The 14,707-nt window shown below is 40.9% G+C and overlaps 1 protein-coding gene across 1 annotated transcript; it reads left to right on the top strand.

Moving 5' to 3' along the window:
* The first annotated feature begins 14,063 nt into the window (after positions 1-14,063).
* LOC132507344 (cytochrome b-c1 complex subunit 8-like) lies at positions 14,064-14,470 on the top strand. The gene has a single exon (XM_060126599.1). The coding sequence runs from the start codon at positions 14,064-14,066 to the stop codon at positions 14,370-14,372; it is 309 nt and encodes a 102-aa protein (XP_059982582.1). The 3' UTR covers positions 14,373-14,470.
* Positions 14,471-14,707: the final 237 nt, after the last annotated feature.

Genomic DNA, 14,707 nt, shown 5'->3' with positions numbered 1-14,707 from the left:
AATATTAGGCAAGTATCACACATGTGATACTATCTTACCTCTGTCACATAAAACTTTGACAAATTTCAAAATTTTATGTTGTTTCAGGACCCTCTTTCCTCAACTGATCGTGTGTTAGAAAAATATATTTACTGCTTTTCTTTTTAATAAATGAATGTTTATATTCCTTACTATGTTTTTAGAACTGATGATGGAAGATGTTATGATTTTCAAAAGTGAATTAACTGGCTATTTACCTGTGGAACTACCCTTTTTTTTGGTTGTTGTTCCCCACAGATACCCTCTCCTTGCAAGGTTAGTTCTTAGTGGAAAAGATATGTATTCTGCTAGTCTTGTAACTAGCCCCTTAACCAGATGAATCACGGTTAGAATTAGTACCCCCATGTGATTTGTAAGCACATTTCGTATCCTAGTCTTAAGATAGAAACTGACTTCCTCATGCAAAGTAAGTGTCTGCTAGAATCAACTCATTTTCATTACCCATAAATAGCCTTATTAAAGGCGGAAAAGGGTTTTCCTATCCTGTGTGTGTGCAAATTATAAGCTGACAGAGTGAGGAAATGGATATGAATTCCCGGAATTGCCATGTGGAGGGCAGAGAGAGGACACAGTTCCCACGGCTGATGCTGGCCCCTTCGTTCTGGCTGTGCCCTTCCTTTGGCTGTTTGTGGTCACAAAGGGTCAGAAGCTGAAGTTCGCTTCTGAGTGTAATGTCTGTGCCTCTTTTGCCACTGTTCACTCACCATGACAAATGGGACCCAGTCAGGCTCACTGTATTCTGAACCCGTTCCTGGTGGTTTGCATCACTTTGTTCTTTGACCGAAAGTGTAACTCTGAATATATATCTGTCAGGATACACTTCTACAGAGATGCTACAAATTTAACCCTAAATTTGGTACATGCTAGAAATAGAATTATGACATAAATTAACTAAACGCATTTTATGATGTTAAATCCTAATTTTCCCCCTTTCAGAAGAATCGTTGACTTGTCAGTCTGTAAGCAGTGTGTCTATGCCCCGAACTTCATGCCACTCAGGTTGCTCTAGGTTTCTTCAACTACAAATCCTTAGTCCATAAGCCACTGATTTATACATGTCCTTCCCTTCTGTGTGTGCGTCTTTCTTTCTGTATTAGAAGCTCTTCTAGGATATGGATTCTATCCTGACTGCCATATGCCTTCTGACGCCCTAATCCTTCTTAACCCTCCCTGTCTTTCCCCCCACTTCACCTTATGAAAGATGTCTTTTTGAATTCATCCATTTTATAAGTATTAATAGATCTCCTCATTTATTTTGTTTTCTAATTACAGTATTTGAAGTGTTTATTTGCTTATATAAATGAGAACTATAGAGGTATGGAATAATCTCATCTGTGGCTGCATACAGGGTATTGAAGAAAAAGCTCAAATGGCCTTCCCTCTCTCTCTCTCTCTCCCTCTCTTTCTCTCTCTCTTAACTCCTGTGATTGTAGGTTCCATTTCTTTTGGAGTATTGGCCTCAGTGTCTTCTTAAAGATGATTTTCTCCATTCAGAAGGGGTAGATAGCCATCAGATGTTCAGCTTGGATGTCCTTAGAGCTTTGGACTCTAAAAGAGGAGAACATCTCCCCCAAAGCTCTCTCATAACAGTCTTGGGGAGGCTACTGATTATCCTGACCTGGGCTTATGTCCATCACTAAATTTAAAGGGCCCTAGATCAGACACACCAGAATCATATAAAATGATACCTATGTGATTTCTGAAAGAAAGGGTTCTATTCTAGGCAACACACTACACAAATGGACAAGTCATTATATTAGACATTGGGCATACAGAGGTGAAAGACATGCCTATAAGGAACTTGTAGCTAGTGAAGGAAGCAGACACAAGACAATTCTAGTTTGATGTGATAGTTACTGAATATCCTTAAGCTCAGGGTGTTCTTGGAGCACAGATGAAGGCCAATCAGAGGAGTGTTACCTAAAGGATTCCTGGAGGAGCTAAATCTTGCAGGATGCTTAGGGGTTGGCAAATGAAGAAGACTGATGTCCATGTTGCAAATAACTGTACAAGCATGAGGACAACATTAGACAAGAGAGCCTGCTGCAGTCTACGATCTGTAAGTAGTTCTGGTGACAAAGAGGAAGGTGCATGAGAGGGAGGACAGAGAAACTTGAAGATGGGTAGGTACAAAGGCTAGATCCTCAAGACTAAAATTTAAGACCATAAAAATGGCCTGTTGTAGGAAAACATTAAAAGCTATAACATAATCATATTTATATATTAATAAATATAAGTCTAGGAACAGTAGGAAGAATGAATGTGGAGATAGGGGAATGGAGGGCATGGAGAATTGTCAAAAGGCATCTGCACTGACCTCAGTGAAAGTCTAAAGGGAGGAGCAGCAGTGGGGAGGGGACCTGAACTGAAGAGCTTTGGAGGAGCTCAAAGGGATAAAACTGAGTGACAAACTGGATGGGTTGATAGAATACCTAAATTGATTTCAAGTTTTCTAATCTGGATGAAGAGAGGAATGACAGATTAGAATCAAGATATAGAAGGCTGGGGGAGGAATACTGATCCTTTATTTATTGTAAGTCTACTCTACAAACCAGCTGCTCTTCCAGCATTACAGAATTTCAAGGATTATTTTCTGAAGGTAGTTGATATCTCATTTTTTCCTTAATCTTCTGATGATTATGAAATTCAATATTATGACCCTCAAAAATCTCAGTTTCACTAGACCTAATCTAAAACTAAGACCTAAGCTAAAAGTAAGGTTAGGTCCAAAAATATCAGTGCCACCTAAAATGGTGTGATCCGTTAAGTGGTCTGATTTTAATCCTGGGTCTGATGGAGAGGTTTGGTTGAGAGATTCTGACAAAAAAGTTCCTGCAGACATGACAGAAGGAAACTTGAGGCGCTGGCAGGAGGGACCATGCAGTTTAAGTTGGCTCACAGCCAAAGATACAGACCGGCACCATTGATTTACAAAAGAAATTAGAAAAATGTGAAACAATCCACCTTAAGATTATGGATTCACTTGTTGATTCCCTTGACCACCTTTAATATACATTTCTCTTTGCTTTCTTTGAAAACGCTTCTTTCTTTCTCAAAACTTCTCATCTCAAAGTTTTGGGTTTCTCCAAGAAAAGTGAAAGACATGAACTTCTAATTTTCTTTAAGAAATAAACATGCTTGAAATAAATAATGCCAAGAGTTTGTTAAACTTTTCTTTCTCTCATTGTTTTTATCCCTGCCTCTCCTGTACTCCTCTCTCTCTCAATCCCTCTCTCAATCTTCTAGATCAAGATATTGGCTTTCTTTACAGAATAAACAAACTGAAATCCTCATATTCTGACATCGTTCCTTGATATTCTACAGATAAAAACAGGTTGTATGTCATGGAGCTGAGTTACCTCAAGGTAAGCAAGAAGAAAAGGAAAGATTTATAAGATAATAGATCATTGTCACTGATTTCTGCCCAGGAATCACACAGTTCACGGAAAGTACCATGTGAGCTAAGGCTGCACAGATAAGGCTAATCTTCAGATGACATTCTCAGAGTGAAAACTAAGCCCCCTAAGGCAAACCAGCATCCTCAGTACCCATGGTCTAAACAAAGTCTTCCTCTAGACTTCTGACTCTCTGGACCGGGTTCTGACCTTGCTACTTCATTTATACTTAGCTCTTCTTGAGGTATCCACATGCTAGGTTCCTCAAACTGCCTCCCATTGATTATGTCAACTGGTTCCTTTCTTCTCACCATATTCTTTGGTCAAGGCCAAGCTCAGTGTTCACCCCCTTCAAGTAATGATCTCCAATCCATTCCATCCTATAATAAAAACTTCTCCAGTCAAATATACTTTGAGATTTTATAATGTAAAACCACATCTTTCTATGTACAGCTATTTGTCTACTGTTCTGCCTTCTAGTTCTAGTTCATTCATTCCACAGCCGTTAAACTAAACACTTGCATATGCATACAAGCTCTGTGTTGATTACAGATACATGTAAATGATATACGCTCCCAGATCTCAAGGAATTCTGAATAAACGGACAGTGTCAATCCAGCAGGAGAAGTTCTAGCTGGAGATATTTAGAGGATGCTATGAGAACACAGAAGAGATGCATGGGTTTCAGACTAGGGAGGCAAGACAGGCTTTCCTGGAGGATATGGGGCCTCAGCTAAGCTTGTGAGCAACATGAAGAATTACCTGCTTGGGAGATATGGTGGGACTTCCCGGAAGACTTGAAACAGTCTGAAGTATTAGAGACATCTTAAGCAGGTTAGGATGTTTGTGCAGAAAATGCATGCAATCAGTGGTGGGAAACAGGCCAGAGAAAATCTCAAATAGAAGGTCTCAAATTTTGATATACATCAAAATCACCTAGGGAATTTACAAAGGAAGAGATTTCTGTCCAGATCCAGGAAACCGGATTCAGTGAGGCCCAGTAATCTACATGTTTAATAAACTCTTTTTACAAAGCATGAAGAGCAAATGCTAAGCAAAGACATTTGAAAGGGACCTTGAAAGATTCAGGGAGCCATTGAAGGGTCTTAAGTAGAAGAAGGACAAGGTCCACTTGTTGAGAAGAAGTGGGCTGTTTAGAAGGCAGTTTCAGGAATACACTTATTACATTTATACACACAAGATTTATATTATATTGTTTTCTTTTAATCCCCCAGAGCAGTGTTTCTAAAATACATCATACCATGATGATCTGGCATATTGAAAAGTAAAAGTTCCTGAGCTTCCTTCCTTACATACTAGATCAGAATCCCTGGAGTGGGACCCAGCAATCTAGAGTTTAACAAGTTTCTCAAGTGAGTCTTACGTGCCACACAGAGCAAAGTATCTCCAGAGCATCTCGGAGAAAACTGGGTCTGTACCTTTCGGACCAAACCTCTGGGTTGCCACGATGGGTTCTAATCTGAATGCATTCCAGCATCTCAAACACAGAATTCCTAATATGCGGCATCAGCCCTAAAACAATATTTTGTCAGAACAGGAGTTTCCGGTATTTCCAAGAAGCACTTCCTAGCTCCACAGCAGTTAAAAAACAAAACAAAAGGTCCTCATGCAAGCTTTTTAGGCTCACGCTGAACGAACTGCAGCTTCTACAAGTCACGTGGAAATAACCACGGATTAAGATGTATCTTTAAAAAAAAAAGCTGCCAATACTTCTGCGAAGCTTAAGGAGCTCTTCCTTAAAAGAAATCAGGCAGGGCTTCCCTGGTGGCGCAGTGGTTCAGAGTCCGCCTGCCGATGCAGGGGACACGGGTTCGTGCCCCGGTCCGGGAAGATCCCACATGCCACGGAGCGGCTGGGCCCGTGAGCCATGGCCGCTGAGCCTGAGCGTCCGGAGCCTGTGCTCCGCAACGGGAGAGGCCACAACAGTGAGAGGCCCGCGTACCGCAAAAAAAAAAAAAAAAAAAAAAAGAAATCAGGTTATTCGTTTTGAATTAAAGTTAAGCACTTGGCTTAGTTCTCTTTCATTTTTCTTCTTGTAAATCTCCAACTAAATTAATTAAGCTGGTGTTTAAAGCTGGCAGCCAACCTGACACAGGAAGCCATGTGGCAAGCTGGGCGTCAGTGGTGAAATTAGAACAAAAGTTAGAATCAGCTGCGCGGGAGGAGCTGGCCTGCTTTTCTTCTGTCCCCTCCTCCACCCCTCAACACACACAGGACTAGCTGCCACGACCTTCCTTGTTGGATGCCTCATCCCTGAGTCCCACAGCTGACTTTTTTTTTTTCTGTTATATAAAACTTACGACAAACGCACGAGCAATAAAAAGGAAGCTTGGCCATTTTCCACTCAGAAGCCGAACAGCATGAACAGCTACAGCTCATCTCATCATCCAAAACCAGATTAAGGCAGGGCCTCCAGGCCAATGACAGCAGAGACGCCTGCCCGCATCACAAGGAGAGGTGGTCCTGACCTGCCATTAACATCAGCTAGGATGGCTAATTTCATGTGTCAACTTCTCCTGGACTAAGGGACGCCCAGGGAGGTGGTGAAACATTTTTTCTGGGTGTGTCTGCGAGGGTGTTTCAGGAAGAGATTAGCGTATGGATCAGTAGACTGAGGAAAGAAGATGCACGTCACCAGCATCCGTCAATGAACTGGGTGGTGGGTGTCGTCCAATTCACTGAGGGACTGAAGAGAATAACAAGGCAGAGGAAGGACGCATTTGCTCTTGTTGCTTGGACTGGGACATCCATCTTTTTTCGGCCCTCAGACTTGGGCAGTCCTCGTTCTTAGACCTTCAGGTTCAGACTGGGACTTATACTACCAGCTCTCCTGGTCTCAGGTCTTTGGACTTGGACTGAATTATACTACTGTTTTTTTTCTGATTCTCCAGTTCACACACGACAGATTGTGGGACTTCTTGGCCTCTATAATCAAGTGAGCCAATTCTTACAATAAATCTCATATATTTCTATGTATGGATATATCCCACTGGTTCCGTTTCTCTGAAAAACCTTGACTTACACACCAGGCACTAAAGCAAAAATGCAAACGTGAATTTCTCTTCCTTCCTACCTCCTCTCTTCCTCCCCATCTTCTTTCTTTCTTTCCTTCCTTCCTCTCACCCTCTTTTTTACCCTCCTGTCCTTCCTTCCTTTACCCCTTTCTTCCACTTCACTTAAATATTAATTGAGCACCTACCACAGGCTCGGCCCTGATCAATCAGTGGTGAACAATACAGGCAAATTCCCTGTCCCCTTAGGGAGCTTGCATCCTAGTGGAGGAAACAGATCACACGCAATTAGAACAATTAATAAAGAAAATAAATATTGGGACACATCCTCTGCCACAGAGGATAAGACAGGGGCCCTAGACAGGATGGAGATGGTGAGGAGTGCTTTGGAATTTAGACATGCAGCCTGAGAAGGAGCCTAGAGAGCTGGAGAAAGTGGTCCTGGAAGAAAGGCTCCTGGGATGGGGCTCCCAGAATTTGAATGGAACTTATTTGTCTCTTGGAGATCACTGTCTCTATTCTTCGGCACCTCTGGTACTTCCTATACGTTCCCTACCTGCCGCAGACCTTTTTTCTCCAGCTGCATCATCATAAAGTATCATGATGAAAATGAGCCAGAATTGAGTTCCAGTCATAAACGTACCTTCTTTACTAGAGAGCTCTAAGCCTAGCTGGCTATTAGCATACAGTGCATTGCAGGGGAGAAGATTTGTCAGGAGTCCAGTTTGTCATCGACAGATAAGTAAAAGGTAGTAAATGTAAACTGCATTTCCAAAATTCATTCCACTTAACATGACTCAGGAAGGACCTTGAGACGGCAATCCAGAGATTGCTATGAGTGAGTAATGTGATGGCCGCTTTCCATTTACGTGAGCATTTCTCTCCAGAGAGCACTTTGCAGTTGTCCTATTTACTCCTCCTTGCTACACTTGTCCGGTTGTTCAGGTGTGTTATGAGTGTGAAAACTTGAGCAACCAGTAGTAGCAGCCCCCCAGAGCACACGGCTTAAACTGTGCTGAGAGATCTGGTTCATACCAAGCTCGTGCAAGTACCTCTTGCCCTGTGTGGGAAAGGTGTCTATTTCAAAGATGGCTGACCATGTGAGGAGCTGATCTGATTCATCTGGGTGGCCGTATCCCAGCAACCGCATTGTCCATCAGTTTCCGTTATGGGGATGACTGAATCTAAGCTCAGACTTTGGGTTCAACTATTTAACCAGTTGTTTTGCAACAACAACAAAATCGATGTTTTTAAAGACTTGAAACAACAATAAAACTTCACTACAGAAAATGTTTAAAATATGGATATACAAAAAGAAAAAAATACATAGCGCCAAAATTGTTCACTGGGCCATGGGAATGTGAATTATTTCCATACTTGGATACACACACACACACACACACACACACACACACACACACACACACACACTAACTCACTCCACATATGCGTGTGTGTATGTATATATGTGTAGTTTCACAAATCAAGCCCCAGTAAGGATTCCAAACTTCCATTTAACTACCTGGTAGACTGTATTGCCACTTACCATGATCTAGTTCCTCTTTTTGCAGGAAGATTTTACTTTCCTGACACCTTGAATTCAGGTTTGACTGTGTCACTTGCTTCAGCCAATAAAATACAAGGAAACAGATGTGAGATACCCCCTGTGTGGAAGTGTTAAGGGCTGGTGCATGAAAATAGACATGGCTTTTTTTCCCCAAAAGGATTAGGGTGGCAGGTACTTTAAAGGACAGTGGAAACTATAGGAAATTTTAAAAAGGAAATATATATGAATTTCTACCAGTTAACTATGCTAGACTGACTTCGTTGGTATAGATTCATCCTTTTCTCTATGCAGAAGTTTTACCTAGTTGTAGTCACACTGCTTTTGTAATTTTATATCACTCTCCCACTTATCATAACCTAATAAGCATTTTTTCATATTATACTTTTTTCATAGTCAACATTTTTAATGGCTGCATAAATTCCTTTGATTGGTGATACTGTCATTTGTTAACCACTTCTTATCTTGTACTTTCTAAATTTGCGTAGCTTTCTTGCTACGCAATAGAGCAGCGTCTCTATTGTTTCACCAATTGATGCCGTTCTTCAGGAGTTTTCTTCTCATATATTAGACTGCATTTTCACTTTCTCCCAGCTACTCCTTTTCTCTCATGCCCTTTCTGCCTTCTAACATAGCTTGGAATGCCCTATGACAAGCATTTGATTTGATTTTCCCCTTGTTACAAAGCACCTTCTAATCTGTCAGGAAAGCTCAGGCTTCCGTCGCTTACCCCATGAGCTGAAGCCGAGGGAAGCATCAGTGATTGTCAAACACGTCATAAGCAGCATAAAGTTGAGCCCAGAGGGCATTAATTCAGAGAGAGGGAGAGAGGAAGAGAGACAGAGCAGGAGTACCTCCTCTGTAAAAGAGGGAAAGAGTGATGATAAAGGGAAGTGGAAGGGAAGCTTTGGTTTCTAGAAGAAACGTTCTGCCGTGAGAAATGTCTAGGAATAAAATTGACCTCCATGATGGATTATTACACGTTGATAAGAGAGACCAGGAAGACGGCATCGGTTAAACACCACTATCCATTCACTGCATTAATGAGACAGCTTTCAGAATTCACTTGTATAAAGAGGGCTATCAATATCGGAGAGATCCAGAGGTACCGTGGCAGATTAGAACAGGATGAATATTTGCTAAGGGGATGAGGATTTTTCATTCTGTTTCTCATTTTCCGGCACACCACCATCAACACTCAGCCATGCCCAGAAGCCTGAGAAATCCAGCCTCATGCTTGTAATACTGCATGATAATTTCACTGTACTAAATGTGGAAAACACTAGTGGGTCATTCACGCTGGTCAGCTTTCAAAGCTAACTTGGCATTCTGGTGATACAAGCTCCACAAAGCTCTTGGAGTCAATACATTTTATTGCTCAAACAGATGTCCAAAGACCACGATGTTTTTGATTGGGAAGTTTTTTTGTTGTTGTTACTGTATTATATTAATAAACAATAGGCATTCATTTATTGTTACCCAACCAAAGCCCAAATTCTTTAATAGGTTCTTTATAACACTGTCTTACTGAGAAACCCCACTGGTCCCATGATGTATGTTTTTGCTCACGGCAACGAGTAATAAACAAGACTTTTTTCAACTACCATTGTGTTCAGGATGGGCTCTAGCTGGAGGGCATTGATACTATGGAGTTCTTTCTAGACTGAGTAGAGACAATTCTCCATGTGAACAAGAGTCACTTCTATTTTACAATAAATAGAGTATGACTTGGACGAGGAGTCCTCCAGCTTGAACACCATGTCCAGTACAATTAAGATATACTTGCTTCGTCCATCATGATTAAGAAGTTGGGTTCAGATTCACACTGTCAGATTTCAAATTCTGGCCCCACTGCTTACTATTTTTCTAGTCCCTGAATCTCCCTTAGTTGTCTCATCCTAAGGCTTGGATAATATTAGTTCCATCCCCACACGGTTGCCATGACCACTGAAGAGATGATGGCCATAAAGGACCAAGCACAGTGCCTGGCACATTTCAGGTCTCAACAAATCTTCATCATTATTAACATCACCTTTTACCCATAATGAAATCATTTTGCATGAGGAAGTTTAAGTGCATAGAAAAGAGTGTTATTTTAAGGTCTTTAAAAAATGTCCAGCATGTAGTAGACATTCAATGAATATTTTTGAATGAATGGGTACAACTTATTTGGTAATTTTTTTTCCCTGTAAAGTTGAGCATCAGTGAAGTTATTAAAAAGTGAAAACATACCAGGTATATTCCAAGTTGCCTTTTGGTATATTATTAGTTAATGTGAATAACCAAAATTTAGGGATTTACTTTTAACTTCAGGGTTGGTTTGTTTTTTAACACAAGGGGCGTATCTGGAGTACTGTCAACCACTGAATTTTTTAGAGTAATGATGTATGATCTAACAAATTTCTTTAAAATATATCGCTTCTGCTTAAAATTGGACAAACATCCACCCTGATGAGATGCTACAATCTTTTTTAAAGACGAAACTCCCGATACGATTTTTCACGGGTCTTACCAGTAGGTGGAATATTTTCACACAAGCCCACCCACTAAAGTATCACTTGTTTCTAAATAAAGGTATCCTTTACGCTTTGAAAAGAATATGTCCATCTATCATTCTTTTGAGGTTTAGGGAGGAAGATGCAAAAGCCAGCAAGATTCCCCGTGGCAGCCATGATTTAGAACATATTGAAACAATCAAATTTGACGTTGTTAACCATTCATCTGGTTCAACCTTAATTCTGATGTACTGACAAGTGAAAATCTGGCAGAATCTCAGTGAACAAATTCCCTAATGTTTCAAGTGTTCTGTGACGCTTCCTTCCAAAATCCTTCGACTCAAGCCACACCCTAACTATACCTTGGAACAATCTCTCACAGGCTTTCAACTTTGTTTTGTTATGGTCATGCAAGAATCAAGACAGGAGTTAAAAGGATTTAAATTGATCGATATGTCTTTGTGTTTGTACATATATATGTTTACTTTTTTTCCTGTCAGAAATATTCCTAGTAAAATCTCAGTGATGGATTTTTAAAATTTTTGGATTTATGCAATATCTTGGCTGAAATGCTGCTTCTGATTAATGCATGAAAAAAAGTTTCCAACCAAATTAATCCACAGCAGCAGTTCTCAAATTTCTCTGTATATTAGAATAAACTAGTTCATTTTACAAGTTTGGAGGCTGAGGCTGCATCCCATTCCAATGAAACCTCTGAGAGTGAAAACTAATCATCCGTATTTCTGAAGCCCCCTCCCAAGTTGGTTCTAGTGTGTAGCCAAGTTTGGGATCAGTGATCCAACCTGGTAACTCATAGCGTCGTATGTGGTGAATAGCACTGGTACTAGCGCTGGGAGCTTGTCAGAAATGCCGAGGGCTGGGTCCCTTCCTAGACCTACTGATTCAGAATCTGATCTAGACCACTGCTTCCCAAACTTTAATGCGCCTTCCAGTAACATTGGATCTCTTGTCAAAACGCAGATTTGAATTCAGTGGTTAAGTCATAGAGCCTAAGACTCTGCATTTCTAATAAGCTCTCAGAGGATACCCATGGTTCTGGTCCAAGACCAGTCTTTGAGAAGGATCTAGCTGGTAAAGTCTTTGAGTCATCTTCCTTGGGTCACGATCATCACAGCCTCCAATCTAACAAGGATAATAACAGCTATGGCTTTTAGGCAACTACCACATACCAGACAATGGGTTAAGAGCTTCTTTTTTATACAAGCTCTATGAGAAATAACTATGATAATTTATATTTAAAAAATAAATTATGGTTCAGAGAGGTATAGCATGGCTCAAAGCTGCTCAGCTTCCCCTATATCAAGGGCTCTCAGACTTCAGAGTGATTATGAATCACTCAATGTGCTCAGTACATATGTAAATTATAAACTGCTTCAGTGTGGTTGAGGTGAGGGGACTCAATAATCTATCATCACCCTCAGAGTTGGTCTGAGTCCCTTCCTAAATTTCAACTGATGACATACAGACAACAGGATAGGACTATAAAGTGATGCTCAATGAACATGCCAAACTAACCTTAAAGGACTTCTACTTACCAACACTTTATAAGTGTTGTACTTAAACTTGCAAGACATACGATTGAAATGAATTTTTCAAGAGATGGGCTTCTTAGGTTTCTAATAAATGTGGGGATACCATCACTGGGCTTACCACTCTGGGACGTTCAAAATAAGTGTAATACACAGCACGTTTATGAAAACCATATTTAGAGGAGACATATAAACTCATAAAGTAGCTGAATAATAACACAAGGTGGCATATGGTAGATGCCAAATGGGCGACAGAGGCAGTACTCATAATGAAAGTAGCTACCACTTATTGAATAACTATTATGTGGCAGATGTTTTATATAAATTGCCTCATTCTATCACTACCATCAAAGTAAGGTTATAATTAATATTTCTATTTTACAGATAAGGAAAAGGAAGCTCAAGGCGTTATGAAATTTTCCCAAGGACTCACCAATATTAAAAGCCAAACTGGGATTCCAACCACAGCTCTGTGTGACCCCAAATGCAATTCTATTTCTAGAATACCTTATTGCCTCTCCTACACCATCCTACCTCCTCTGTATTCTTGGAGGTCAGTGAAGGAAAACATGCAGCAACAGAGCAAGGTTTGTGAGCAGATTTTTACATGAGCTGTTTTTATAAAGACTGCTGAGAATCTGATAAGCCGAGAAGGGGCAGGAAGAGAAACTGAACCAGGAAAAGAGATTGGTCAGGGAGCAGTATCAGGAAACAAAGGGGTGTTGAAGTTTGATAAGAAATGATTTGTTTGGGGAAGAAGTGTGGGGTGAAGTGCGTAAGCTAAGAACGTTATAAAGGACCTTAACAATCCTCTCAGGGATATTGGTCTAAGGACAGTGTGGTCTGACAGAAGTTTTCAGGAGAGGGAGAGAAATGATAATCCTAGAGTTTTCATAACACGTGTAAGACCCCAGCGTACTGAATGGTTTGTAGGCTAAGGAAGGAAGGATTTTGTGAAGGACTCTAATTAGCCTCACTGAAGTTCCAAAGGAATAGGAAAACGAGCAAATTTGTGGATGGGGCGGGGCAGAGGGGTTCCTTATGGAACCTGGAAACATAAAGCAGTGATGTCTTGACAGTTCCAAATTGCAGAGTTCTAAGGGATTTGGAATTTTCTCCAGGCAGTGGAAAGCCATTATGAAGATCAGTGTAGGACAGACTGGAAACAGGAAGACCTCTTGGAAAACAATAAAGTTTTGATTTGAGGTGTTGAAAAGAAAGTATAAATAATAGGAACCAAGACTCTATAGGAGATCAGGAAACACAGGGTGACTGGAACGTTGGCATTCTGAGGAAATTCAGAATGATGAGAAGGTGGTAACGCCTGGAAGAATGTGAGTTGGTCATTTATTTACCCCTACTTAAAATCTTGACTTTGAAGTTATAGTGTAAAGGAAACAAATACTGAGTAGGATGCATTTTCCTTTCAAAAAACCCTTGGTGACAATAATAATAGCTTATGTCTATACACTTTGTTTTTTATTTATATGTTTTATTATTTTATTCAAAGGACTCTTAAATAAATTACCTAATTGAAATCTCACTTATCCATCAAGAAGTTAGGGTAGAAATTATCACCCACATTTTCTATGTCAGGAAAGCAAGGCAGAGAGAGGTTCAGTCATTTACTTGAGGCCACTCAGAGTATAAATGGCCAAGGCAGAACTGGTCCCGTGGTTGTGTTTCAAGTCCACGATCAGTCTCCTACAGCAAAGACAGTGAATCCTAGGCAGGAGAAAGCTGGGCTGAATGGGGATGAGCACATGGGTTTGTGTAACAGTGTGTCATTCCTTCAATTAGTCCATAAAGCAGAAGACAATTCAATAAAAGTAGGTAATGATTTTGCACTTTGTCATTAGGCTTAAATTACAGAGGTACTTCTCATCAGTTTCCAGGAAAGTGAGAGAGCAAGAGGAATAAAAGTTGGTTAAAGGTGAGGGTTTTTTCTCTCTTTTTTGAAGCGCGTGTTATCTGTGTCTAAATGTGGAATGGGAAGCCGGTGGATTCTGCGCTGCAGAGGGAGAGGTGACCTCGGCGCCGCAGCAACCCTGGGCCGCGAGTTTGGGCATCTGATGCGGGTGCGGCCTGTGATCACCTACAGCTTGTCGCCCTTGGAGCAGCGCGCCTTCCCGCACTGCTTCAGCAAGGGCGTTCCCAACATGCTGCACCGCACTCAGGCGTGCATCCTTCGCGTCGTGCCACCACTTGTAGTGTTTTATTTTGTCTACACATGCGGAACACAGGAGTTTGAGAAATCCAAGAGGAAGAATCCAGCTGCCTATGAAAATGACAAATGAACAACTCATCTGGATAATGGTCCCTTGTCTCTGAAAGACTCTTCTCTGGGAGAGGAGTCTACATTGTAGTGTCTCGAAGACACAATAAACTTATTAGAGGCCGCAAAAAAAAAAAAATGTGGAACGCTTTGCGTGAATCACTGACCCCTTAATTACTGAGTTCTAAAGCTGTTCATCTGCCTGATGAGAAGAAGCCCACTCCAAATGAGGGCTCTTGGAGTCAACAACTCTCAGATACTGATCGTGACCCAAAGCAGGCATGGAGGTTATTGAAAGTTTCTCACACTCAAACTGGGCAGGGAGGTGATGAACCTTAGGATTGCCTATGCCTCTGC

The sequence above is a fragment of the Lagenorhynchus albirostris genome, chromosome 16 (assembly GCF_949774975.1).
Source record: "Lagenorhynchus albirostris chromosome 16, mLagAlb1.1, whole genome shotgun sequence".
NCBI lineage: Eukaryota > Metazoa > Chordata > Mammalia > Artiodactyla > Delphinidae > Lagenorhynchus > Lagenorhynchus albirostris.
The sequence above is the reverse complement of the archived record's forward strand: the minus strand, read 5'-3'. Positions and strand labels throughout refer to the sequence as shown.

Bases quoted from the DNA above. Each gene is read 5' to 3' on its own strand.
- LOC132507344 (XM_060126599.1), top strand. From the start codon at position 14,064: ATGGGAAGCCGGTGGATTCTGCGCTGCAGAGGGAGAGGTGACCTCGGC.